Source organism: Phyllopteryx taeniolatus, chromosome 3 (genome assembly GCF_024500385.1).
Source record: "Phyllopteryx taeniolatus isolate TA_2022b chromosome 3, UOR_Ptae_1.2, whole genome shotgun sequence".
NCBI classification, from domain to species: Eukaryota; Metazoa; Chordata; class Actinopteri; order Syngnathiformes; family Syngnathidae; genus Phyllopteryx; species Phyllopteryx taeniolatus.
Window position 1 is genome coordinate 14,054,902 of NC_084504.1, and position 27,084 is coordinate 14,081,985.

Below are 27,084 nucleotides of genomic sequence, written 5' to 3' on the forward strand. Positions count from 1 at the left end.
CTCCAACTTTCATTGGAGCAGTTCGCAGCCGAGTGTGAAGCGGCTGGGATGAGAATCAGCACCTCCAAATCTGAGACCATGGTCCTCAGTCGGAAAAGGGTGGCGTGCCCTCTCCAGGTCAGGGATGAGATCCTGCCCCAAGTGGAGGAGTTCAAGTATCTTGGGGTCTTGTTCATGAGTGAGGGAAGAATGGAACGCGAGATCGACAGGCGGATCGGTGCAGCGTCTGCAGTGATGCGGACTTTGTATCGATCCGTTGTGGTAAAGAAGGAGCTAAGCCGAAAGGCGAAGCTCTCGATTTACCGGTCGATCTACATTGGTCGCGAGCTGTGGGTCGTGCCCGAAGGAACAATATCCCGGATACAAGCGGCCAAAATGAGTTTCCTCCGCAGGGTGTCCGGGCTCTCCCTTAGAGATAGGGTGAGAAGCTCGGTCATCCAGGAGGATCTCAGAGTAGAGCTGTTACTCCTTCACATCGAGAGGAGCCAGATGAGGTGGCTGGGCCATCTGATTCGGATGCCTCCCGGACGCCTCCCTGGTGAGGTGTTCCAGGCACATCCTACCGGGAGGAGACCCCGGGGACGACCCAAAATGGCTGCTTCACACCAAAATGGCAGACTTTCTATGGCTTATCAGGCATGGGTTTTCGAAACTTTTTTGTGCTATCTATGAATCAAATTAATGTTGCAAAGTGAAATTGGCATTGGGAGCAGAGTTCTTAAATAGAATTCTAGAAGGTGCTGCTTGGCCAAAATTACTGTCTTGGATCTGCAGCCTCTACTAAACTTTAACTATCACTAGGATTAATATTTTTCATATGGGAAATGCTTCAAAATGGATTTGGCCGAACCAATTTGCTTCAAAACATAACTCGTACAGTAAACTTGACCCGAGTGTTAAATACATTTATCGGTGGTGCGTTTAGCTTCTTAACGTTGAGGATTTGCTCTCCCTGTTTGTTTTTCTTGCATATTTTGAGAAACGTTTCACTCTCTGACAAGAAACGGAGATGCGTGCCGCTTTCAAGCCGGCAGATGAAAATGGCAGCTAATGATGACGAAGGTTTGCTCGCATTTCTGCAAAGCAAACACACCTTTGAACAACACCGCGGGTGAAAGGTGCCACTGTCCCGCCTCATAGCTAACCCTCTAAGAGGTTTTCGCACTGAAAGGGGCTGTTTCTGACAAACTGGAGCCCTTCAGCTGAATGGCACATGTTGTTCTTGGCAGGGCAGCGCTGTCTGCTTGGCCCGATCTGAAGCCGGTGTATTAAAGTGATGGAACACAGGAGTCTTGATCCCTTTTTTTTTGTTTGTTTGGGTCCCAGAAAATGGTGCAAGTCTCCGTAAAACACCTGCCGTTGTCTTCCCCGTAATGGGATATACAATATAGTGGAACCTTGACTTACAAGTGCTCCAACTGCTGAGTTTTTCCAGTTATGAACCATTGCTTGGTAAGTTTTTTTGTTTTCTGTTGCGAGGAAAAAGTTGAGGTACGAGCGAGCTTCAGATCAGATGCTGCTCAAGTTAGATGAAAAAGAAACTGGAGCAATTACAGGACGAATGCCCTGGCATGTGGGCAAAGAGAGCCACAGTTGCTGATAAACTTTCAGCTTTTTATTGAATAGGACAAACAGTCAAACACACAAATACAAAATGAGAACACTCAAAAGAGCTGCTGTAGGCCACAACGCACACCCAGACACTCACAATCACATACGAATACTACACTAAGTACAGTAATTACACTTTATAAAACCAGTTTAATTCTTTCCACACTCTTTTAATGTTTTTTAAAACAATATAGTGGTAATTTTCTTTATAAAAATAGTAATAGTAATAAGAGTAAAAGTAATAAATGTAAGTAATAATAAGTCATAAAAAATGGTGGTGGTTTTTAAAGGGGCTGGAATGGATGGCATTTCCATTCATTTCAAATGGGGAAAATTCATTTTACGAGTTAAAACCTTTTCATGCACCAATCTGGCAAAGTTAAAACTGTATTTTATTTACATACAGATCCACAAAATTGAAGCTCAGAGCCTGATTTATCGGTGTGTCCACCTTGGGGGGGTGGTGCAAAAAATATATAACGTAACCTAGCAACAAATGTAAGCAAACAGAGGAGCGGTCCGATGAGACGAAAACTTAAAATCTTACTCTGCAGAGTTGCACTGCAGTGCCAGACATTTATTTTTGGACATCATTCATGGTAACGTTCAGTAATTCCAGCAGACAGCAAACAAACTCTGATGAACTTGATTCTGCCAGTGTTGTCAATATGCGTTTACCTCACCACCGAAAGTGCGCCCCAACATGCACCTATCGCTTGTATTGATGAGGAGGTACTGTGCGTGTACAACTTTTAACGAGAGTCTATGGGCAAAAGACTTTTGTGTATCAGGGCAGAAACACGTCCCAAATCAGACAACAAGGATTATGAAACAACTTTAGTCATCAAGAACTATATATTTATATAATATATTTTAAATGTAATTTCTTAATGTCTTCTGATTCAAGGTAATGTAGTGAGGCGTGGGTGGTGGCACCACAGAGCACTCGATTGGCCAGCTGCCACTGATACGATACAGCCATAGCCAGAGGTGGGTGGTAACGCGCTACATTTACTCCGTTACATTTACTCAAGTAACATTTTCCATAAACTGTACTTGTCAGAGTACTTTAAATGCACTGTACTTTTTACTTTTACTTGAGTATTTATGTGAAGAAGGTTCGATACTTTTAGTCTGTTACAATGATCGACATGCCATTCGCTACTTTTATTTATTCATTCTTGCGTGCGCGCGTGTATCTTTAGACTCCATCTTGGACTTCCGCATATGGTGCCCGTTGCGCCAATCAAACGGGATCACTAATGTCATTTGATTCAAATTCACCAATCAGACGACACAAGGCACTCACATGACCACGCACGTAGCCTTCGTGAGCCAATCAAAATGAATAATTTTCCACCAATCAGACGGCACAGGGCAGTCACATGACCGTGCACATAGCCTTCGTGAGCCAATCAAAATGACTCATTTTGGGGGGAAAACAGCTGCGCGACTGTTTATTTTACAGACTCCCAAAAACAACAGCTTTAACATGCAGCTCAAATTGTGACTGCCCAAACTTAGATATTTCAGCCCACGTCTAACTTGAGAAAACACCTTGCGGTAAGTTGCAGATGTTTCTATTGTTGTTTTGGCAAAGGATATGGCAAAATTAGCAAATGTCTGTTCAGCAAACAGCTTCTTCATGAAGTAATTTACACGAATAAAGCAAATAATGTTTCTGTAGCGCCCAATGTATGTGTTGTTAGCTTTTAAGTAGTTTCTCGGTAAGTTGTTGTTTCATTTGTTGATTAGTTAGTTAGTTAGTTAGTTTGTTTGTTAGTTTGTTCATTTATTAATTAGGTAGTTAGATATTTCATTCTGTTAAGTAGTTTCTTTGTTCTTTCGCTTGTTGATTACTTGCATCATCTTTTTAGCATGTTAGTTAGGTTGTTCTTTCACTCGTTATTGAGTTAGTTTGTTCTTTTGTTTGTTATTCAGTTAGTTAGCAATGTAGATTGTTTGTTCAATCATTAGTTTTTTGGGGGGTTTTTTTGCTGTTCATTTGTTAGCTATGTAGATCATTTGTCCTTAAGGGTATTTGTTCATTTGTGTATTAGTACTTTGGTTCATTAGTTTGTTTGTTCCATAGTTAACAATTTGTCCAGTGATTGATTAGTTACATTGTTCATTTGTTTGTTTCATTTCTATGAAAAAATGCGATTTTTATTTGAATTATTATTATTATTTTTTTTCCAATCAGAATTTTACCAACATTTTCGGGGCAAACATGGAGAGAAGTTGGCCATAGTTTGAACCAGCATCAAGCGAGTCGGCGTAACGCACCAGAAAACTTCAGGGTCAAGGTGCTTGATTTCGAAACACTTTTGGAAATCACAAATTATGAACTTTGGTCATTTGGCTCACGTTACAGCTACACAACTAAAATGGGGAAAACCATGGCTGGTAAGAAACAAACAGCGTATTAGAACGTATGTGGCATGTCAAGCATCAACGTAGTGACAAGGCAAGTGTGTGTGTGTGTGTGTGTGTATGTGTGTGCACGCGTGCGTGTTTGTGTGTGCGCGTGGGTGTGCGTGTACGCGCAATAGTTTACACAAGGAGGCCACAGACATGAACTTTGAGGAGGATGGGAACAAAGTAGCGTTCCGCCCACTTGAAGACATGGAGGTCAGCTGCATTCCTGACTTGTTTGCTCTTATCATTTTTTCTCTCTCTCTCTCTTTCCAGCCATATGCAGCCTTGTCCAGCCATGTGACCCACACAAGAATAAATAGAAGAAGAAGATGGAAAAGCTGGTACCCACCAGCAGCAGTGGGAGGTAACAAACAAATACTTTATTACTGTACTGATTTTTCAGGTATGTATCTTACTTGAGTATTTATTTTTCTGACCACTTTTTACTTTTGCTCCCTACATTTAAACAGATATCTGTACTTTCAATTCTTTTGTTTAAAATGGGCTTGTTTATTTTTCAACCACCCTGGATGGCATTGAAGAAATATGTAAATAGAGAGAGTTGAAGCCAACCACTGTTGAGATTTTGATTGAGTGAGATCTTGGTGTCTTACACATTGTTTTGATAGCATAAAATTGAAACAAACACTAGCTCTCTGACATGAAGATGATTTTTTTTCTTCTCAATACGAACAGTTATTGTATATAATTATATAATTGATAACCTAATACTGGAGTTGAATCAGTACTTCTACTTTTACCAATCTTTTATTACACAAGTATTTCTACATAAGTACAGAGTGTGAATACTTTTTCCACCTGTGCTCAGCAGTGACTATTGTATTTACAATGTCAACGATCGTAAAGAGCAGGTGTCCTCAAACCAACCATTCATTACACCACAAGAACATGCATGCTTTCTATTTTTACAAGCTCAACTGCCAAATTCTCAACAGGTGTTTTTTGTTTTTCCCTTTCCAAGAACGCCCGCTTCTATGCCTTTGGTATGAAATGGGGAGACTTCAAACAAGATGTTCTCTGAGGGAAGTGACCACTGAGCTTAGGGTGTCATCAGCAGGTTGCAACTGAGAGACTAGAATAGGGCTGGGAATAGTTTGAATTTGAGCGATTCCGGTTCCTCATTTTGATTCCGGTTCCAAACGATTCTCAATTCCGATTCCCGATTAGGGGGCTCGGTCAAAAATGTTTGCATGGTTCAAATAATGGGTGTCCAAATTACAAACATCCATTTTCTTAGCAGCCTGCAGCATAGACTAAAATGAACATTTGACTTGGGGTTCTTTATAACCAGTATCACTATCAAACCTGGCCGCACGGTGGACGACTGGTTAGAGCGTCAGCCTCACAGTTCTGAGGAACCGGGTTCAATCCCCGGCCCCGCCTGTGTGGAGTTTGCGTGTTCTCCCCGTGCCTCTTTTTTTTATGTTTAGTTTGAAACTTCAACTGGCATTAAACAGCTTGAAGCCTCTTTTTTGAAGAATTGTTCACTATCTGCCAAACTTGTCGTGAAGTAAATTTTAGTTCACAGCCACCATACAACTCTCGTGTCTGAAATTCTGCTCTCAAGTCAAAGCAAAAAATTGTTCGAATGATGACTCGTAGCTAGAAAAAAATATAAAGGCTTCTTTATACTCGCACGGACGGCGACCGCGGTGACGTCACTGCGGCTGTTCCGCACGTACTTTGCCTTTATACTCGAGCGCAACCCACGCGCGCAGTTTTGATATTGTACTGCAGTTCACCTCCAAGTCGGGGGTGTCGCTACAGCTGGTATTGGCTAGGACACCACAGGGTGGACTTTTCTCTGCATTTTGTGGCCATTTCCGGTAGCCAATTTTACTTTCCTTTCAGTAACAAGGAACAAAGCAACAACAATGGCGACCGTGGAACAGTGTCTGCTAGAACAAATGGACCTACATGACCAGATGATACGTTTAATTATACTGCAAAATCAATCAAGAAGGCGGTGGCGTAGATGGTATGTTGAACCAAGGGCCACGCTGAGTAGGTCATCTCAGCATGTGACTAAAACGGACCAATCACGGGAGATGAGCTCCGCAGCGTTCGACGCACAGCAACAATTTTTGCCGTGTGCGCGTCAAGCTACACAGAAGGGCTGCGCGGGCCAATTCATCAGTCACGTGATGCAATGCGGGCATTGTGGGCCGTGTGAGCGCGGGAGTATAAAGACGCCTTTAGTTGTGTCACTCGTACCTCAAGGCCTGTCATTTGCACGGACAACCATTCACACCCACTGAGTGGGAACTAAACCCATGCTGCCTGCATCAAAGTCAGGCAAATGTACCACTACAGCATCAGTGACCTCTTACAAATTAAATTAGAAAGCACAGCTCAGCACTTGACATGTTGCATCAGATTGAAGCACAACCACTTCACAGCCAGCCTGACAATCCACCGACCACACACACGCACACGCACGCACGCACACACACACACACACACACACACACCATCACTCAACCACTATACTACTGAGGTAGCAGACACAGGAAGTGTATGCTTCACAAGACTGCTGGCTATAATTAAGGCGTCGTAAAACACACAAAACACACACTTCGCACAGAGTGACCGCGAAGCATCAAAGAACGACATGCTTCCTCCATATGCTTCATCTACGCCTCGACTCGGCACTGACGCAACAAGAGAAAACACGTCATGCTGAGCTCTGTAAAGCATGTTTGATACAGTACTGTGTGGAATAAATGATCCATTCATCACATTGAGGCTGAGGCCAACCGAGCCATGCCGCAAATGACCAAAATCAGAGATTAACACTCCCCTAAAAAGCAGTTACAAATTCCTAAAGATGCTACAAGATTGTGGCAAAGCAACGATTTGGCTAAATGAACTTCAACATACTGTAGTTCCTCAGAACCAAGAAGCCACAAGATGCTGGCAAAGCACTACTTTTGTCTAAATGAAGCTCCTCGACTCACTTCTACAGTTTCTCGGAACCAAGAAACCCTTCAACTCACATCACCATAGTTTGCCAGCACAAAGATGCCACAAGATGGTGACAAAACACCACTTTTTACAAAGCATTCACTTTTTGTTTTCATTTTCAGTGAATAATGGTTTCACAAAAATTTCCACGAATATATGATTTTGCAAATGCCAAACCTCAAATTTGCATGGGTTCATTGTATTACACAACAAGACGGTTACCAGCACAGGTGCCGTTGATTCACTCTCAACAAGTGTGCTGGCTAAAGAAGGCCAACATGACATCAAGGGAAGGGAAGTAGAGCGATGGAACATCAATTCAAATCAAATTAAATAATAATCTACTTATTCATGATAAGAATATTAATTCATTCATTTTCCGTACCGCTTAGCTTCACTAGGGTCGCGTGCGTGCTGACTCTGGGCGAGAGGTGGGATACACCCTGAACTCTGGTTGCCAGCCAGTCGCGGGACACATAAACAAACAAGCATTCGCACTCACGTTCACACCTACGGGCAATGTAGAGTCTTCAATTAACCTACCGTGCATGTTTTTGGAATATGGGAGGAAACCGGAGTACCTGGAGAAAACCCACGCAGGCATGGGGAGAACATGCAAACTCCACACAGGCGAGGCCGGATTTGAACCCGGGACCTCAGAACTGTGAGGCAGATGTGCTAACCAGTCGCCCACCGTTCCACCCGAATTTATTTAGTTTAATCTAAAAAAACAACACACTTCACATTTTAGCTGAAAACCAATAATAGATTCTTAAATTCCTTCGACATAAATTTATGATAATGATAATATAAGAATGCTAAGAATATAATAAATGTAATTCTCAAACATTAAAATTAATGTATTTTTAATTCTTTTTTTTTCAAATTATTTAATAATTTTGATTACATTTTTTTAAAAATAATTCCTCCAGTAGAAAATGACAATTTATATTCATAAAATAATGATTACAATATTTAAAATATATTTCACAATTTTAAATGTTTTATGTATTTATTATGCTTATTATTATCCCCGAATCAGAAGATTATACAAGTAAAAACTAAATAAAATAAAATGTTAATTTTCCCATTTTTTCGATGAAGGAAATTTAGCTGAATGGGAATTGTCTAATAAAGCAACATATTTCTTTGTACTTCCACCAAGGAGATAATTTATCTAGTGTTTGTTCGTGTGTGTGCGTGCGTGCATGCGTGCGTGTCTGCATTATGAGGAGAACGTTTAAAACAAACTTCATAAACAACCATTACATTCAGGGGACTAACTAATAAAGTCAATCATTAAATTACATACAGTAACCAATTCCACCACATATTTCTCATTTAAAATCATGAATGGCTTTGCAATGAATGAACTCCATCGTTCAATTGAGTAATGTATGCGTTTCAATTATACATTCAAAAATGTGTCAAAGCTGTCAGCATGATGAAGTGCAGTACAGGCAAACGACCTCGGACAGCTAACTGCCACGACGCTATTTAAAAAGCACAACTTTCACATCCTGTGTGGACCCCCGACCAACTATCCCCCTCCCCCTCCCCTCCCCCCCGCCCCAACTACCACGATACACACAAATGCCCATTGAGCCACTGATGAACCGCTTCCTCCAGCCAGGGTCAACGAAAAAGGCCGCTGATACAAGCTTTCTGGTGCAAGGCCCCACATTTTGCCACAGAATACCTTGACAGTCTTTGAGATTTCATGCACACTTTAATGACACTCCGTACTGGATGTGGAAAAGCAGCCCCAACGTAGCCAAGCCTCCTATGTGTTTCACAGTAGGTACAGTAATATTGTATCGCAAATAACTTGGCAATTCACGTTTTCGAGGCTTCTTTCTACACTGCACAGTTAAGACCGGATGCTGCAAAGGCCTACAGGCTTATTGCAATGCTTCTTTCTATTAATTTTGAGTATCTGTAGCATGCTGCCGAGACAGCTAACTTTGTTCCAATACAAAGCGATTTTTACTGAGTAGGTTGATCTTGCTCACATTTCGGATGAGCTCTGGAACTAATGAACGTGGCTAATGAGACATTCAGATGGGGGATAATGTATCTTAGGCAATTTAACATAAACATTTTTCAAACTGAACATCCTCATTATGGGTCAGATGAATGTCAGAAACATGCCGCATTGGAGATTATCTGTTCGGGCGTCATTACAAACATGAAGGTGTGGTCATAATCATTTAATGAGCATGTTTATGGCTGCTTTGACTAAATGCTGTGAGGAGATGAGATATGCAAAAAGGACATCCAAACGACTAAACGGTAAAGACGGCTGATGGCCCTAGATGATGTTCCGCCGCCGGGGACCAACTAGGAAGGTCAAAGGCCAATTTCACAGCTCCTTTTAAAAGCAGGAAGAGGCTCATTTGCTATTTTCAGTCATGCTCTCATTTAGAACGACGCTTCCGTCTTTCCTGCTTACTTTGCAAAAATCCTCGTAAATTAGAGGAGTGGGTTGGGAGGATCTCTGTGAGAAAACACACAGTTGTGCTCATATGTTTGATTACCCAGGCAGAATTTGTAAGATGGGTACATTTCTTTAAACATGAAGGACCAGTCCAAACACATTTAATTTTATTTTAATTATTCGAATTAAACTGTCAAGCATTTCAGAAAAGCATTATCATTAAACAAAACCATTAAGGAATTAATGATGGTTGTTGTTCAGTCATCAGTTGTATTTAAACATAAAAAACAACATTTCACAAATTCTGCCTGGGTATGTAAACTTATGAGCACAATTGTACATATATGCAATCATATGTTCCCCTTGTCATATTGGAATGAAAGTGTAGGCTACACCTTTTTCATAACCTCTAGGTGGCATACTAGAACGAAAGTGTACAAGTTTTTCATAACCTCTAGGGGGCGGTGGCATATTGGAATGAAAGTGTACAGCTTTTTCATAACCTCTAGATGGCGGCATACATTTATAAAATGTGAAAGCCTTTCATTTTTTCCTATACCTATGTATAATACGCACTATTGACTTTTGACAATTTTTTGGGGGAAAAAATGTGCATTATACATGAGATATTACGGTATTTATTGGGGAACTCTGCTTTGAAAACACCTGGCAGTGAATGAGTTAAAAGCACACAGTCAATACATAAATTGTACAGTATGTATAATTACATTTTATATATATACATGTGAATATATATATAGATATATATAAAAAATATACATATTTTTTTAGTTTACTGTGTTTTATTGCTTTTTATGCAATCCAGTGGTAGTGTTTTTTTAATTGATTGGCTGGTGACCAATCAGCTAGGTCAGTGGTTCTCAAAGTGTGGTACGAGTATCGCTAGTGGTACAGGGTCTGCCTATAGTGTTACGCGAAAGAATCATGGAATAAATGCGTAAACTGTGCGTAATGTTGCAGTGGCTTAGACTTTTTCTGCCACTACACTTCATTTGTTAAGTACAATTCAGTTGTACAGTATTTAACTTTTATGTTCAATACATTTGCATTTAATCTTTTAGAAGTTTTTTTACAAACATTTAAGTTACAATTTTTATTTAAGTTTTGTGTGTAATCCATTTTAATTGAGTCATTATTTAAGTGCAGTGTTTTATTTTCCTGTATTTAGGCACAATGTTAACGTTCAAACTATCTGCAAACTGTTACAGTGGCTTACAATAATATTAAATACAACCTCAACCTTGTTTTTGATGAAAAATTACTGTAGGTCAGTAGACGCTACCATATTTTAATGTTGGTCATTACAGTGGTACTTGGAGAGACCATTTTTTTTTTAGGTGGTACTTGTCGTAAAAACTTTGAATCCACTGAGCCGTGTTAACAAACACAACATAAAAAGACATTCGGATTGATTTCTGGTGAGATTCTGGTTTGCTTCTTGAGCATTGAACCAATCCACCCCGGTTTGACGAACATTTGGTCAAGTTTTGTCCAGTTGGCTCGGAGTTAAGCTCCCTGCATTAACAAGACTGAGAATCTACACAGAGAAGGAATGCAGTTTACTCTGCTATCTTTATGGAGAGCATAAATCTGATGCAGTAGTCCCTTCTGCTTGGCCGGTTGTGTAACTTAATAATAAAATTTGCCTAATGGTGCAAAACATTTTTATTTACAGCCATTGCTTCTTATCGCTGCCTCGGCTTTGGGAAAACGAATGCCGTCGAATTGTGGTGCAAAACCGACAAAACTTGTACCCTGGATGCTCACTGCTTTAATGGTTAGCGTAATAGCACTAGACAGTTTCTGAATTGCTGCTATATAACGCAAAGATAAGCTATTGTCAGCCTAGATTCTTATGTTACTGTCCTAGAATAGGAGCCATGTAATAGTATGTGCATATTCATATTTTTCCATAAAGAAATACACTGAACTTGCTTTTGGCAGGATGTCAAACGTTATGAACCGCTACTCAGCCTCCCTAGTTTGGATCTGCTAAGGCAAAGTGCTAAGTGCTACTGATGTTAAACTTTCCCTAAATGAAGACAAACTAATGAGGTTAAGCTTTCCTAAAAAGAAGACACACTACAGATGTGTTTATTTCCTGCAAAAGAGACAAGCTATGGATCTTAACCTTTCCTCAAAGGAAGACAAACTACTTACAGTATGTGTCACTTTACTAAAAAAGAACTTAAGCAACAGATGTTAACCTTTCCCTGCGATTGGCTGGCAACCAGTCCAGGGTGTACCCCGCCTCCGGCCCGATGATAGCTGGGATAGGCTCCAGCGCTTCCGTGACCCTTGTGGGGATAAGCGGCTCAGATAATGGATGGATGGATGTTAACCTTTCCTCAAAGGAAGAAAAACTACTGATGTTGTTTTCCTAAAAAGAAGAAAAACTATGGATGTTAACCTTTCCTCAAAGAAAAACTACTGATGTTGTTTTTCTAAAAAGAAGACAAGCTATTGATGTGAACATTTCTTTGAAGGGAGAAAAACTACTGATGTTGTTTTCCTAAAAAGAAGACAAGGTACTGATGTTAAACTTTCTTTAAAAGAAGACGAACCACTGATGCCGCACTTCCCTAAAAAAGACAAACTATGGATGTTAACCTTTCTAAAATGAAGACAAACTACTGCTATTGCACTTTTGTGACTGATTTTGTTCATTCCTAAAAAGAAGACAAACTGCCAATTTGCGCCTTCCTAGCTGATTCTGATTTTCATAAAAAGAAGACAAACTACTGATGTTGCACTATCCTAAAAACAGAAACTATCGATGTGGCACTTCCTAAATGAAGTTACACTTTAATGAAAAAGAAAAAAACTCACATTGCACTTTCCTAAAAATAAATAATTTAACCGTTGTACATTATTTAATTGTTTATTTTATAGTATACATTTTGTTGATTTGATCTGATTTTACACAAAAGAAAAGAAAAATTAAAAGGAAAGAAAAGACATTTTGTTCTTGTACTGTACCCAAGGCGAACCCAATTGTCACCTTAAAACCAAGGCAAGTACAGAACCAGATTTTTGGGTGGGGCGAACAGTTAACACCCCCAATGTTAAGCCTTGCTTTTTTTTCTCCCCCGAAATCTCTAAATGGAATCTCGAGCACGGGTTATTCATGCTCTAAATACCACTTGAGTGTTTTACGAGGGGTGACGGGGAGGTCCGGTTGGCCCAACCACACAAAAGACCACTCCTGTTTTATGTTGGGAAGGGGTCGTTTCAAGGGGGTCGGGGCCTTCGCCGATTAACGGCCACTCAAGCGTAACAAACATCAGTATAAAATGCCTCTTGAGAACAATGCGCTGTAAAAATTGCTGACGTAAAGAAAGGTCCTGCGTTCCGGACACCCCAAAATGGGCCCGTTGATAAGGTCATTGAACAGCAGACTTACCAGGCCGTCGCAGTTGTTCATGGCAACCGAGGCCCCGGGGACATCCGTGATGTCGCCCACGAAGGTGCAGTCTGTCTTCAGCAAGGTTATCTTCCGCGTCCCGTTGTTAGGTCCGGTCCGTTTGGCAGCTGATTCGGAACTTCCGCCCGCGGTCCCCAAGTTATCGTCGTCGTGCCACTCCACCGTCGCCCCCGGTGCCACCAGCCAGTTGTTGGGCCGCAGTCGCAGGTGGAACTCCTTACCAAAGGCGCTGATGTTGAAGAAGAGCTGCTGATCCGACGGCGCTGGGGGCGGCGGCGTGGTGGTGGAAGCCTCCCTCCTGACCCGCTGCTTGTGAGTGGCCGACAGCAGGTGAGACAGGAAGCGTCCGTGGGCGTCGGTGCTGAAGGGGGTGACCAGGCCATATTCCTTCAGACGGCGCGTCAGCTGATCTGCAACACAAATCACCAGACCAGTATATCAAGAACAAGACCCTAAACACCTTGCTACTGGAACCCTTGAATGCTAAGATTGTAAATGGAGTCTCACAGAATATGCCATATAATACCTTTAATGACATTAATCGTATTTAATGAAATTATTTCTGTGAATAAAAGAAAAGTAACTACAGTAAATGAATACAAAAAGTACATTAGACATTCCTGTAACAGTTTTCATAATATCCTTGACCCTAACCCTAGACAAGAACCTTTAAGTATTTGCATTTTATACACGTTCAATCGGTGGTGTCCATATTCAAGGGGGTCCATCTTCTATTACACCGGTTGAAAGAAGGGCTTGTGAGTCTGCCAAATTAATCATGTGTAAACAAAAATCTACTACATTCTCACTGGTAGTGTAGTGGTACATGTTGTGGGTTTGATTCCAGACTAGTGCTCAAAGACCCTGTCATTGGTGCGCTCCAATACCAGTCTCAAGGTCGTCAGTAAGGGCATCCAATGTAAAACCTGTGCCAAACTGTGACTCGTTGTGGCACGGGTTTGATTCTTGGCCAGTGACCACTTACCTTCCCAAGCTCGGATGAATAGTAGGTTTGTGTCAGTAAGGGCATCTCGAGTAAAAACTGTGCCAATAAGTTATGCAAGTGACTTGCTATGCTGCAGGATTGATTCCATGCTCGTGCCCCAATACCAGCCACTGGAGCCCGAACAAATGGGAGGCTTGCGATGTAAAATGCTGCCAAACAAATAATTTTGATCCAAAACTCAACTACATTGGCACTGGTAGTGTAGTAGTACATGTTGTGGGTTCAATTCCCGGCCAGTGCCCCAAGCCCAGAGTGATGGATGCATCAGGAAGAGCACCCAGCTAACAACTGTGCCACACAGACCATGCGAGAGACTTGCTATGGCGTGAGTTCAATTCACAGCAAGTGCCCCCGTGGGACTGTAGTCCCGGACAAATAGGAGGGTTGCATCAGCAAGAACATCCATCGGAAAAACTGTGCCAAATAAGTCATGCGAGTGACTCATTGTGATCCTGGTTCGATTGCAACCCAGTGCCCCAACTAGACTTTACACCGATCTGATCGGTATCGTCCAATCATTAGCATTTTATGCTTGTCTTTTGACGTAGTACTGTAAATATCTGACCACCAATAAAGTTACTTTTTAAAAAAAACATGTCGGCGGTGTGAGACAGACAACACTTCTGAGATAGAACACGTAATACCCGGATCAGACTGCAAGACAAAGCTAGCACTGACGGTTGTAAGCAAACATGCTGGCGTTCTGTTGAATCATGTGCTAAAGGATTGGTGTGTGTGAAGTAATTTAATTACAATAAAGTAATTTAATTACAGTAAGTTAGCACCCATTATTTCTCTCATGTTGGTTTGACCTGACTGATTCGAATACATGATCTGACCAGAGCAGTAATTCCCAACCTTTATGGAGCCAAAGCACATATTTTACAATTGAAAAATCTCACTGCACACCAACAAACAAAAATGTCACAAAAAGTGGATACATTAATTACTGTATGTATTTCCTTCCATCTAATAGAAGACCATTCATTTGATCTGTGTCACTATGCCTCACTGGCATAAATAGATAAACAAAGATACTTTATTTATTGTAAATATATTTTTTGGAGCAATTAAGTACACAAGTATATACATCTTGTGATCGGATCGGTTATCGTTTTTTTAAACTCGCTGATCGATGATCAGCCCCAAAAATCCTGATTTTATAAAGCCTAGCCCCAACACCACGCAAATGGAACCCAGCTGTGTCAGTCCCAACTCCAGATAAATGGGAGGCTTTGGAGAGGGCAAGAAGTCAATCCATTTATGGTTTTATATATACACACTCTTCTGCCTTCCCTGAACATGCTTTAACCTGTTTACTGACATCCCAGTTGGCGTTTACTGTAAAACTAAACCCACAACAAAAAGAATTGCACACTTTGTATATTTGAATACAAAACACACATCGTTTTAAGACATTGCCAGCTTATGCTAGCAGTCAATGTAAAACCCTTTTGACGGGCTAGCTAATATTAGCATTAGATCACGGGAGCGATTTACCTTCAACTCACAAATATTCACACACAAACGCCTTAGTAACACATATAGACAGGTAATATAACAATACTCACAGGCATATATTCTTCATAATCTGTGAAAAATGAGTTTAATAAAGTTTTATCACGACTGTCTTCTACTCTTTTTTTTTTTTTTTTTTTTTTTTTTAGCTAACTGTAAATATGCAGCTCCATGCGTGCATCTACCACACTGCCCCTAAGAGGCCAAGGCGCATATAGCAAAAAGATACAGTCATGGCTTTGTCTACAATATTTATATTTGCTAAATGCCAGAATATAGAGAGAAGGATATCTTTTAGACAAATATATATAATAGACGACGCAGTCACCCCAGGCGTGCCAATGTTTTAGCCATGACTGTGTTTATTTATTGTTTTTTTAAATGTATTTCTATGTTTTAATATATTATTATTTTACTTGTTACTACTTTATTTTGTGGTTGTTTTTTTTAAGTTATATTTAAAGTTGAGTTTTGGTCGTTAAATAAATACTAAGTTTTGAAATCAGTGAATAATTGTGTTTATTAATTTTGATTTCAATATCAATCAAAATAATCATGATTATTATTTTTTCCATAATCGCTGCACCCTTAATAGAACAAATAAAAACGGAAAATAGATAAAAGTAGCTGTAATTCAAATTATTAATTAATTAAACACACATGGCTGTTTCTCACAGGTCACTATTTCGGGTTACATTTGAAGGTGGTTTGTGAGGATGAGATTCTTGATGGTTGGTGTGCAGTATTTGGGTCTGACTCAATTTGTTCATGCCGTTTGTTTTTGGGTCATATTGTATATTGTCAATCACTTGGAGAGGCACTTCAGAAGATTACACTTGAGTGGTTTACAATGGAACTAGAAAAACACTTCACTTTGCCCCCTGGAATTGTTATTCCTTTGTAATTCAGGCCCTGAAATTTGGTAGACATGTCTATCATGAGCAGACCAGCAAAAAAGTCTCAACAAACCACGACTGAAATGACACAGGAAGTCAGCCATTTTGTTTTCAGGAAGTCGGCCATTTGAGGGTGATTTTGCCCATTTCCAGGGGTCCTGCACAGATTAACTTTCCTGAGATTTTAGTTTTTAATTCAGCCCCCAAAGTCAGTTTTACTTAGTAACACGAAATTTGGTAGACATTTTTGTCCCACCAAAAAGTTTCAAAAACCTATACCGGAAAAGGCACAGGAAGTCAGCCATTTTGGTTTGCAGTAGCCCTTTTACAGCCATTTTGCCCATTTTCAGGGGTCCTCTTTTCCTAGAGATTTTTTTCTTTTTAAAATTAAGCACCTGATGCCATTTTCATTTAACATGAAATGTGGTAACAAGTTTGTCATGGAAAGACCAACAAAAAAATTCTCTAGAAACCCTCCCGAAAAAAAACAAGTCAACTGCCATTATGGTTTGAAGGGGACATTTTAGGCTCAGTTTGACCATTTCTAGAGGTCTGTTAAAAGTGAACTCTGAGACATTTTGCCCGATCTTTACCAAATTTGACTCATGTATGCAAGACACATGAATGATGCTAATTTGCAAAATATTGAGTTTTGGTCTTTGCATGTGAGTGGAACATGACGGCAAAGTTTGATGACTCGCCATAAAACTACAACTCAACTACACAAAGTCAGATCTTGATCTAATGCCTTGAAGAGACTCACAGAAGAGTGTAGATCAGTGAGTCGAAAAAAAAAGCGACAGCGTATTTGGCGACCTTAATTATGCAAAAGCTATGGCTACGCAAAGACTTGTCTTTGTTGAAGCTAAAATTACAGATCTGCAAAAATGACAAGCCTATCGAATGCAGAAATGTGATGAAAAAATACACAAAAACAATGCATTTAAGAGGGTCATTTTGGGGAGGGAATTCTAATCCAGGTGCAAGTTTTGTGAAAAATGACATTCGCAAATATGAACTGGAACACAAACCCAAAAAAAAAAAAAAAAAAAAAACACCTATCTTCCAAAATGAAAGGTGGTGCCGCTAACACAGCTGCTTTGAAAACATCAAAGATCTTTTATGAAGCGCTGTCATCAGACTTGCTTGTTTGTTTTTTAACACATTTGCATTTCAGATGCGCTTTCAGCTGGTTGAAGAGATCTATTTCAATGGGACAATTCCTGGATAAATAAAAAAAATTATACAAAATCAAAAATATGAACAAATTGGACAAAACATGCATTTTTAAGCCGCTTTCCAACTTCAAAACTGCGCAATCGACACCGCATTGAATGCATAAATGAGGGACGAGACATTAACAATTTTTTTGTTTTAACGACGTTTTCTTACTGCGAAACTTTAAACTCCAAGTCACAGTAAATGCATCATTTGGAAACAAGACTGACAATTATTGGGATTTTTTGTCATTTTAATGCTGATTTTCTACTGTGAAACTGCAAAATCCATGGCGCACTGAAAGCATCACTTGGGAACGAGACATGCTAACTGACTTTTTCCCCCCCCCATTTTTGTCCTGATTTACCACTGCGAAACAGTAAACTCCTTGAATCATTTGGGAACCTTGGCACTGATTCTTTCTATTTTCATTAGTCGTCACTTGTTATCCAAATGAAGTAGTGACAGTGGTTAACTTGTTTTTACACTTGCATGACAGTTTCGAGTTAAAATGTCCATATAAAGTTAATAAAGCTTGCTATGATGGCCACAGTTCGACTGTGTCATGGATTATTTTGATTTCTATTAGTGATTATGTGAAATCAAAATTACCTATTTACAGTTTTCCACTTGTACGACACTAAAGAGCATTAAAACAAGACCTGTACAGTTAATAAAGCTTTTCCCACAGCCACAGTTCCCTACAAGGGAAGAAAAAAAACTCATCACTGGTGGGTTTTTTTAAAGAACAATGACCACAGAGCGCCAACAATTTTGTTCAGATGAGTCACAAGGTGATGACTGGTGGTGGGAGTGACGTGCTTTTTAATGTTGCGAAACAGGAAGTGGGCAAAAAGAGGTCAAGTGTGCACGTAAGTGGTTTAGGGGGAGATAAAGGGGTTCGGCGCGGGCCGTGTAGAGGCTCAGCTTCTCATTTAACTTCCCGATGGAGAACAGATGTGGAGGATCCAGTGGTGGAATTTGCGTTTCCTGTCTTAACTGAGCCTGTCAAGCAAAGCACTGGTAGACCAAGAGTGTGTGCGCGCGCGTGTGTGTGTGTGTGTGTGTACGGAACCGGAGTACCTGGAGAAAATCAACACTCTGCCAACTCAACACAGAGCCTGGATTTGAACCTCCAACCTCAGAACTGTGAGGCAAATGTGCTACACACTTGGTCACCATGCCACTCTCAGATCTCTTCCAAACAATCGGTAACCAGCTTATTTTGAAAAAGTAAGGAGTAGAAAGTACCAATATCTTTATTTATGTAAGTAAAATGTCTTCAGAAAAATAAATACCCAAGTAAATATACTGGCACCTGAAAAACTTAAATAAAGTACTAAAGTACGGTGGTGCCTTGAGATATGAGTTCAATTTGTTCTGTGACAATGTTCGTAACTCAAACCACTTGTATCTCAAATCATCATTCCCCATTGAAATGAATGGAAATACCAATGATCTGTTCCAGCCTCCCCCCAAAAAAATATAGATGAGGAAAAATAGCCCTCTATACTATTGCACTTCATAAAAACATACAGTAATGATAACACTAGAAATCATAGGGAGGCATCATTTGATGTCCCCAACCCCCCCTTAATTACCTCTGAATGGCCGCTTTTGTTCTGTATATTAGGGAATTACTTGCAAGGCCTATCCCAGCTATCTTCAGACAAGAGGCGGGGTATAGCCTGAACTGGTCACCAGCCAATCGCAGGCCACATCGAAACAAATAACCATCCGCACTCAAATTCACACCTACGGGGCAAGTTAGAGTCTTCAATCAACCTACCATGCGTGTTTTTGGGATGTGGGAGGAAACCGGAGTACCCGGAGAAAACCCACGCAGACACGGCAGGCGAGGCTGGATTTGAACCCGGGTCTCTTTCTAATAATACAGACAGTAAAAATATGCAAAGAAAATCTAAATTCAGAGTCGTCATCAGAACATTAGTGATAAACTAGCTGTGGTGTGTGGTAAGTCAAGTCACATTTATTTGCTTGGTCTTCTACCCCAAAACAGACTGCAGATTTACATACACCTCACATACTGTATTTAAATGATTTTTTAAAATGTTCTCTTTTCAGTATAATGGGTTTTACAGCTAACCTATATATTAGACTTTGTTGGAAAAAGATTTTGTCAGTTGCACCTCACTGAGGGGATGATGTCCTGAAAGCGGTTTCAGGCAACTGTGCTCTTGACATGTCAGATCCCCAGTATTGTCGACCAAAGCATCAGCCAGCGACGGAATTCCGACCACCCCACTCCAAAGAAGGATGGAGATGAACGCCATCAGTTCATAGGCAGACGTGCTCCAAGCCACTTCGGTCTTGTGGCCATGCGCAAGGGTACATTTTTGGATCTTGTAGAGGATGTCTCAACTCACTAAACACAAAAAACTCTGAAAGAGAGTTCTTCAGACTTGGTCTGTTGACTCTCCACCACATTAGTATGGCTCTAGTTGGCCATTGGGAAGTGGCCTCCCCAATTCTTCTTCAACCCACACAGTACCATCTTTTGCCGTCTCACAGTTGGGATCTGTCGGTCTGGACTGTGTCCCCAGCTGACCAGTTCCGCTCTCCCGTCCGAACACATCTCCTCACCTGAGAACACGTCAAAGTCCGAAGTCTCTTGCGGGTGAATGGATAGTTCCCCTCCATCTGAGTCACAAGGGTCCATACTTTGCAGCATGGCCAAAGCCTCAGCAGCAGTGTACTGTGTCAAGGGTAAGGTTCTTGTACTTTGTGAACTATCTGTTGAATTCCCAAGTTTAGCTCGTCATCACAGTTCACACGCCTGCCCACCATGCCCCACACCACACTCACGAGTGAACTTTAGTGTACAGTGTTCAACGGGGGAGGGGGGTGACAGACGCAGGCTATAATGTCAAAGCATGCAGGCATCTATAACACTGTAAATAAATAAACACTGCTATGCAATGCTTTGTTAATTTGATCTAACATTCATCATTCAAAAACAACTCTATGCATCCTCTCTGATTATTTTTTAATAATTTTTTTTAAAAGAAATACATTTTCACTTGTAAACTGCAGCTCAATAGCTAGCAAATTCTATTTCTTATCACAAGGAGCAGAAAACACACGTTGCATGGCCAATCATTTAATGCTATGAATTTCGCTGTACTTTGATGAGGGTGTCGAGTTATTACTTTATTTCATCCATCCATCCATCCATCCATTTTCTGAGCCGCTTCTCCTCACTAGGGTCGCGGGCGTGCTGGAGCCTATCCCAGCTGTCATCGGGCAGGAGGCGGGATACACCCTGAACTGGTTGCCAGCCAATCGCAGGGCACACAAACAAACAACCATTCGCACTCACATTCACACCTACGGGCAATTTAGAGTTGTCAATCAACCTACCACGCATGTTTTTGGGATGTCGGAGGAAACCGGAGAAAACCCACGCAGGCACGGGGAGAACATGCAAACTCCACACAGGCGGGGCCGGGGATTGAACCCCGATCCTCAGAACTGTGAGGCAGACGCTCTAACTAGTCGGCCGCCGTGCCGCCTAGTTCATTTAATTTTTAGTTAATTTTCTAAATTTGCGCAATAATAAATAAAGAAGTTTAAAATGACAATGATTTGCATCATATCAGTAATGCACCAGTGTAATACTGATGTAATGCAATACATAGTGTCACAATTTGTCTTTTTCTTAGTTTTGCACCTCCTTCCTCGCCTCCTAAACAATAAAAGAAAAAAAGAGGGCAACTATGGACTATTAAAAAAAATTTTTTCTCAGATTTCCACGTCAATGCACAGCTGCTAAACAATAGACACAAACACAGTATGACCAGAGAATACCTCACACTCAAGCACATTCCAGTGGGCCATTATCTGTGCAGGGCGCACCATTTGCAAATGTAAGGCAGCCAATTGTCACTGATCAAGTTGTTAGTCTCAAACCAACCAATCATCATTTGATGGAGAGGGTCCGAAAATCATGGGAGTTCTAGTGTTAAATATAATTTTTTTAATTAAATCGTTTTTGCCTCATTTTTTGCTTCAATTCAATGAACATTGTAATGCTCCTTCTGGTGTGCGCGCCTCGGCCACATGGGGGCAGTATATTGCAGACATAGGGATCTACATGAGACGGTCACAACTCCTCAGTGAGCTGCAGTATTATTAGTTGTACTTTGCAAAGGATAAAGAATATATACCTGAGCATTGTTGTATTATCTGTCAACATGTGTTGCTCCACCGTTTGTGTTCAAATATCCACTGCTAAAAGGTTATAACACCACATAGCCTGTCTATGGCATTTTCATGTGTTTGTTAGTTTCCAAATAAACAGACTTTCTAATGCAAAGTTTTGTGGTTGTTTTAAAAACAAAATGCAATTGTCTTCGTTTTATGTTTAGTTTGAAACTTCACCTGGCACAAAGTGGCAAAAACAGCTTGAAGCCTCTTTTGAAGAATCGTTCACTCGGTAACAAAGTGATGCTTGTTGTGAACAAAGTGGGGTTCACTGCCACCATGTAGTACTGATATCTCAGATTTTTGCTTGCAAGTCAAAGGGGAAAATCAGTTGAACAGTGGCTCGCATCTCAAAAAACTTGGAAGTCAAGTCACATATAGCACAAGGCATCACTGTACTTGGTGACTTCCCACCACTGGAGAGTAATAGTGTGTGTGTGTGTGTGTGTGACACAACAGAGGTCGACACATCAAGCAACCCCCCCCCCCCCCCCAGCCCTCAATTCCTTCCCACTCCCTTCCACTTTTTCATTGAAACTCACCTTCTCGGTCATCTTCACCAGCCTGCAAGACAAACAAGACAGATGATTAAATATAAAGGCAAGAAAAGAAAAGAGAAACATGCACGTGCCGCCTTGTGCAAGTTCACAAAAAGGGACTTGATTGTAAGCGTTTATGTAACAGGATAGAGTGTGTAGTGTGTGTTGCGAGCGTGTGTGTTTAGTGTGTCAACATCTCACACAGTGCGCGCATTTAAGGGAGTCAAACGTGCACTTTTTTTCCTCCCCCAAGTCAGTCCCACTTCTTTTTTTTTTCTTTTTTTTTAATACTTTAAAATCGCTACAAAAGAGATATTTCATCATCAAAGTTTTTACCTTGACGGCTGAAGTCGCGATAAATCCCAAGAGCACGAAGTAGGAGAATGACAGCGCGGCCATCACGAGTCTTGTCAAGGAAATTATAAGAAATAAAGTTTATCCCAAAAAAAGAGATGTCAAAGGAAAAAAAATGGGTGTGCGGCAAATCGTTGCCTCTTGTCTGTCTTTTTTTTATACAAAGAGTGAAGTGAGGCGACTTGCGTGACTTTTTTTTTTTTTAGTTTTTTCTGTTGTCACTTTTCGTCACTCTGTCATTAAAAAGTTTCCGTGGCTGCGCCGCTGCACAGCTGCGCGACCTGCCTGTCTGCCTGCTGCTTCGGATGCCCCGAAGCCCCCGCCTAATAAACCAAATAAGTCCGGCCCTGTGTGACGTCACCGCAGCCAGCCAGCCACACACGAAACAGACCCCCCCCCCCCCCCCCCAACACACACACACACACACACACACACACACTCAAGTCAAAGTAAAAAGTAACCCTCCAAAGAATTACTTGAGTAAGAGTAAAAAAAAAAAAGATATACAAAAAATACTCAAGGCTGAGTAACTTTTTTTTGCAAAATATTCAAAATGCCCAACAATGTCACTTAACTGAAACAATACATCAAATCTTCATACAATTGTGGCAAAATTGAATCACAAATGATCAAATTAACTTTCCTTGCTTACACTCGTGAAAAATAAACTGCTTTCAGAAATATTTTAGCTCGGCGGCACTGAGGTATAAAAATGGGCATGTCAATTAAATAGTTAGGCCTAATCTTTTATTTTTGTCTTTCCTCCAGTATTTTGAATATATATATTTTTATAGGTATAAGAATTAATCGATGAAACGACAACTAATCGATTATCAAATTAACAACTATTTTGATAATTGATTAATGGTTGAGAGACCCCAATCCTCAGAAATCCAAATCCTCAGAATTTCAGCCTCTCAATATTAAATATTCTCCAATTTCTGTAATCCTCCCTGAAAGGAGAGTGATTATCCTTGTGTTTAATCAAATAAGACATTTAGAATTCTGCTTTTACTCTGGAAAACAATCATCAACATTTTGGCCTATTTTCTGACATTACAGACCAAATCAGTCACTGAATCCTAATCAATTTATGTTTGTGCTTTTTCTGCACTGTCAGTTTGAAATACTGTCCCGTTTTTTAATAAATGGATGGAAATTGAAAGGTTTTTTTTAATTGAATTTATCAGTTGAAAAAAATAATCAATAGATTAATTGATTATTAATATAATCGCTAGTTGCAGCCCTATCTACATATTTCGTTGAGTCCGTTTTATTTGGCCAGCATTTAATGCTAGAATTATTTAACTACACTACATTACAACACAATGAAAGTCTAATAATTAGGATGTAATGTCGTTAAACGTATTTGGCCACAATTTGGAAAGTTAGAAAAAAGTTTTGATGGTAATAACGCCTCCTGGGAAGTTAACATACAGTTAGACACTAGGGATGTCACTTTCAAAGATTTTTCGATTATTCTGTCAAATAAATAAATCATCAGATACAATTTTATTTTTCATTAGTTTTTTGCAAAATGATGTCAATTACAGGTTATTCATACTACAGCTGCAAATAACTATTTCTGTAATAGATTATAACTATTTTCTTCTGTTTATCTGGGGTCAGGTCACGGGGTTGGCAGCTTAAGAAGGGAAGCCCAGACTTCCCTCGCCCCAGCAACTTCCTCCAGCTCTTCCCGAGCCGTTCCAGGCTAGCCGGGAGACGGTCTCTCCAGTGTGTCCCGGGTCATCCCCGGGGCTTCCTCCCAATGGGACGTGCCCGGAAGACCTAACCAGGGAGGCGTCCAGGGGGCATCCTAACCAGATGCCCCAGCCACCTCACCTGGCTCCTCTCGATGCGGAGGAGCATTGTCTCGAATCTGAGCCCCTCCCTAATGACCGAGCTTCGCACCCTCTCTCTAAGGCCTGGTACACACAAAAAATTTTCCACTCTTGAAAGATTTTTTTTTTTTTTTTTTATCTGCTACAGACCCAACACAAAGGGGAAAAAAAATCAGGCATGTGTGGTGTGCTCAGAGAATCTCAACACAGCAGACCACACACAAAGATTCTATTGCACCGCCGATCTCGAAGTCTCGTGTGATCACACATAATCTCACAAAACCGAAGAAGAAGAAACACTTCGGGATACGTCCCAATGTTTCCCGAGGGTTCCCAAAGGTTGCCGGAGTCGAGATCTTTGTAAAATGGTGATGTTCTCATAAAAACGACTTGCTTTGGAAAATCTGCTTGCTTTCTGAGGAACACACTTTGATGCATAAAACGACATTGGGTAAGACATTTTTGTTTTCATTTATGGTCGCTTCCGTGTTCATCAGTCTTGGGTGCGTCTTTGATTGGCTACATTCCGTTCCACATCACCATCTTGGCGTCATGACTCAAGAGAAGTCGGCGTTCCCCACACACGAAGAGTTTTGGTCGTAAATATTTAACACGTTCATTATTTAAGATTGTCGGCCCCGACCTGTTTCGGACCCTAAAATTGGGACGGTTCCACTGCAGGATTGAATGCCTTCTACAAGTCCACAAAGCACGTGTAGACTGGTTGGGCGAACTGCCATGCCCCCTCGAAGACCCTGCTGAGGTTGTAGAACTGGTCCACTGTTCCACGGGCCAGACGAAAACCACACTGTTACTCCTGAATCTGAGAGTCCACTTCCCGACGGACCGTTCTCTCCAGAACCCCTGAAGAGACCCTTCCAAGGAGGCTGAGGAGTGTGATTCCCCTGTAGTTGGGACACATCCTCCAGTCTTCCTTCTTAAAAAGGGGTACCACCACCCCGGTCTGTCGTTCCAGAGGCACTGTCCCCAATGTCCACGCAATGTTGCACAGGCGTGTCAACTGGGAAAGCAACACAACATCGAGAGCCTTTAAGAACTCCGGGCGGCTCTCATCCACCCCCGGCGCCCTGCCAACGAGGAGCTTTTTAACCACCTGTTTGACCTCAAGCCCAGAAATTGGAGATCCCAGCTCAGAGGCCCCAGACTCTGCTTCCTAAAATAAAATATATACCTCTTTTGAATTTGAAATAAACCATACTTTATTTTTCCAATCACAATGGGTTCCGTGAATGCGCTTATCACACTGGTGACACCGGATGAGCACCCTTTGGCGATCAAGCTGATCCCCACTGGCACGATAAAAAGGGGGGTGGGTGGGTAGGGGGTTGCTATCTGGAATGTCGTCTTTTGACTCTTTCACATCCCAACACAATGACCCGTGACGTCTTTACCAGGCCCGGTTATGTCCCGCTCACAATGGCCCATGTCGCATCCCGTGGGGTCAGTAATGCTTTTTGTCATGGGGGGCAATAAAAAAACCTCGGCAACTAAAAGGTGGGACATTTCATTAGAGAGTGGAGGAAAGTGGGTGGCGGGGGGGGGGTTGGCAGGGGATGGTTGACATAAATTAAATGATGCTTGTCATATCCTGAATGCCCCCTACACACACACACACACACACACTTTGAGCCCCCCACTTGAGCTGCCCGGAAGCCATTTATCTGCGTGGTTTCATGTTCAATAGCTTTGCTGCTGATTTAATTAGGCTAACAAGGTGATTAATCATTTTCATATTAAAAGACAGGAAGTCCATCAAACTGTTTGGTCAATAAAGAAGGTATGTTTCTTATTAACATTATGATCATTCAATATATATTATCATCATCAAATCATTGCTATCCATACAGTAAGCCTTAAAGCATAGAGTGGAAGTAGGCACAAGTCTGACGTTCGCAGAACGTTCACACTTAGGACAATTAAAAAGGTTAACAAGTTGTAAAAATGTTTTGAGAAGAACATTGTAAATTACAATGAATAAAATGGAATGTTACTAATATTAAATGGTAAATTACCCGGGGGGAAAACTCCTTACCTAAGGACAACAATTCATAATTGGAAATTACAAGAAAGAAAGATGAAATGATATGAGAATTAGGCTGATAACGTACAAGAAAAGTGAGAAAATAGTATTTACAAGAAGAAAAAGTCCAGATGTTACAAAACCAAAGCTGCAAAAAGGCATCCAGCTGGCTCTAGGGACGTGGAATGACACCTCTCTGGCAGGGAAGGAGCGCGAGCTGGTGTGTGAGGTCGAGAAGTTCCGACTAGTTATAGTCGGACTCGCCTCCACACACAGCTTGGGCTCCGGTACCAGTCCTCTCGGGAGGGGTTGGACTCTCTTCCACTCTGGAGTTGCCCACGGTGAGAGGCGCCGAGCAGGTGTGGGTATACTTATTGCCCCCCGGCTCGGCGCCTGTACGTTGGGGTTCACCCCGGTGGACGAGAGGGTAGCCTCCCTCCGCCTTCGGGTGGGGGAGACGGGTCCTGACTGTTGTTTGTGCCTTTGCACCAAACAGCAGTTCAGAGTACCCACCATTTTTGGAGTCCTTGGAGGGGGTGCTGCAGAGC

At 41.2% G+C, this 27,084-nt stretch overlaps 1 protein-coding gene across 5 annotated transcripts in view; it reads right to left on the reverse strand.

Moving 5' to 3' along the window:
• The window catches only part of adamts3 (ADAM metallopeptidase with thrombospondin type 1 motif, 3), a 148,055-nt gene extending 125,038 nt beyond the window's left edge, over window positions 1–23,017 (reverse strand). For 2 of the 5 annotated variants that reach the window (XM_061767088.1, XM_061767086.1), the window contains exons 1-2: window positions 19,324–20,725; window positions 12,876–13,306 (exon numbers count right to left, since the gene is read on the reverse strand). In XM_061767088.1, coding sequence (XP_061623072.1) covers window positions 12,876–13,306; window positions 19,324–19,474 — 582 coding nt within the window. In that variant the 5' untranslated portion in view covers window positions 19,475–20,725. Of the gene's footprint in view, window positions 1–12,875; window positions 13,307–19,323; window positions 20,726–22,300; window positions 22,323–22,633 lie in introns of those variants that run through there. The other 3 variants (XM_061767087.1, XM_061767090.1, XM_061767089.1) reach the window with 3 other exon arrangements.
• Window positions 23,018–27,084: the final 4,067 nt, after the last annotated feature.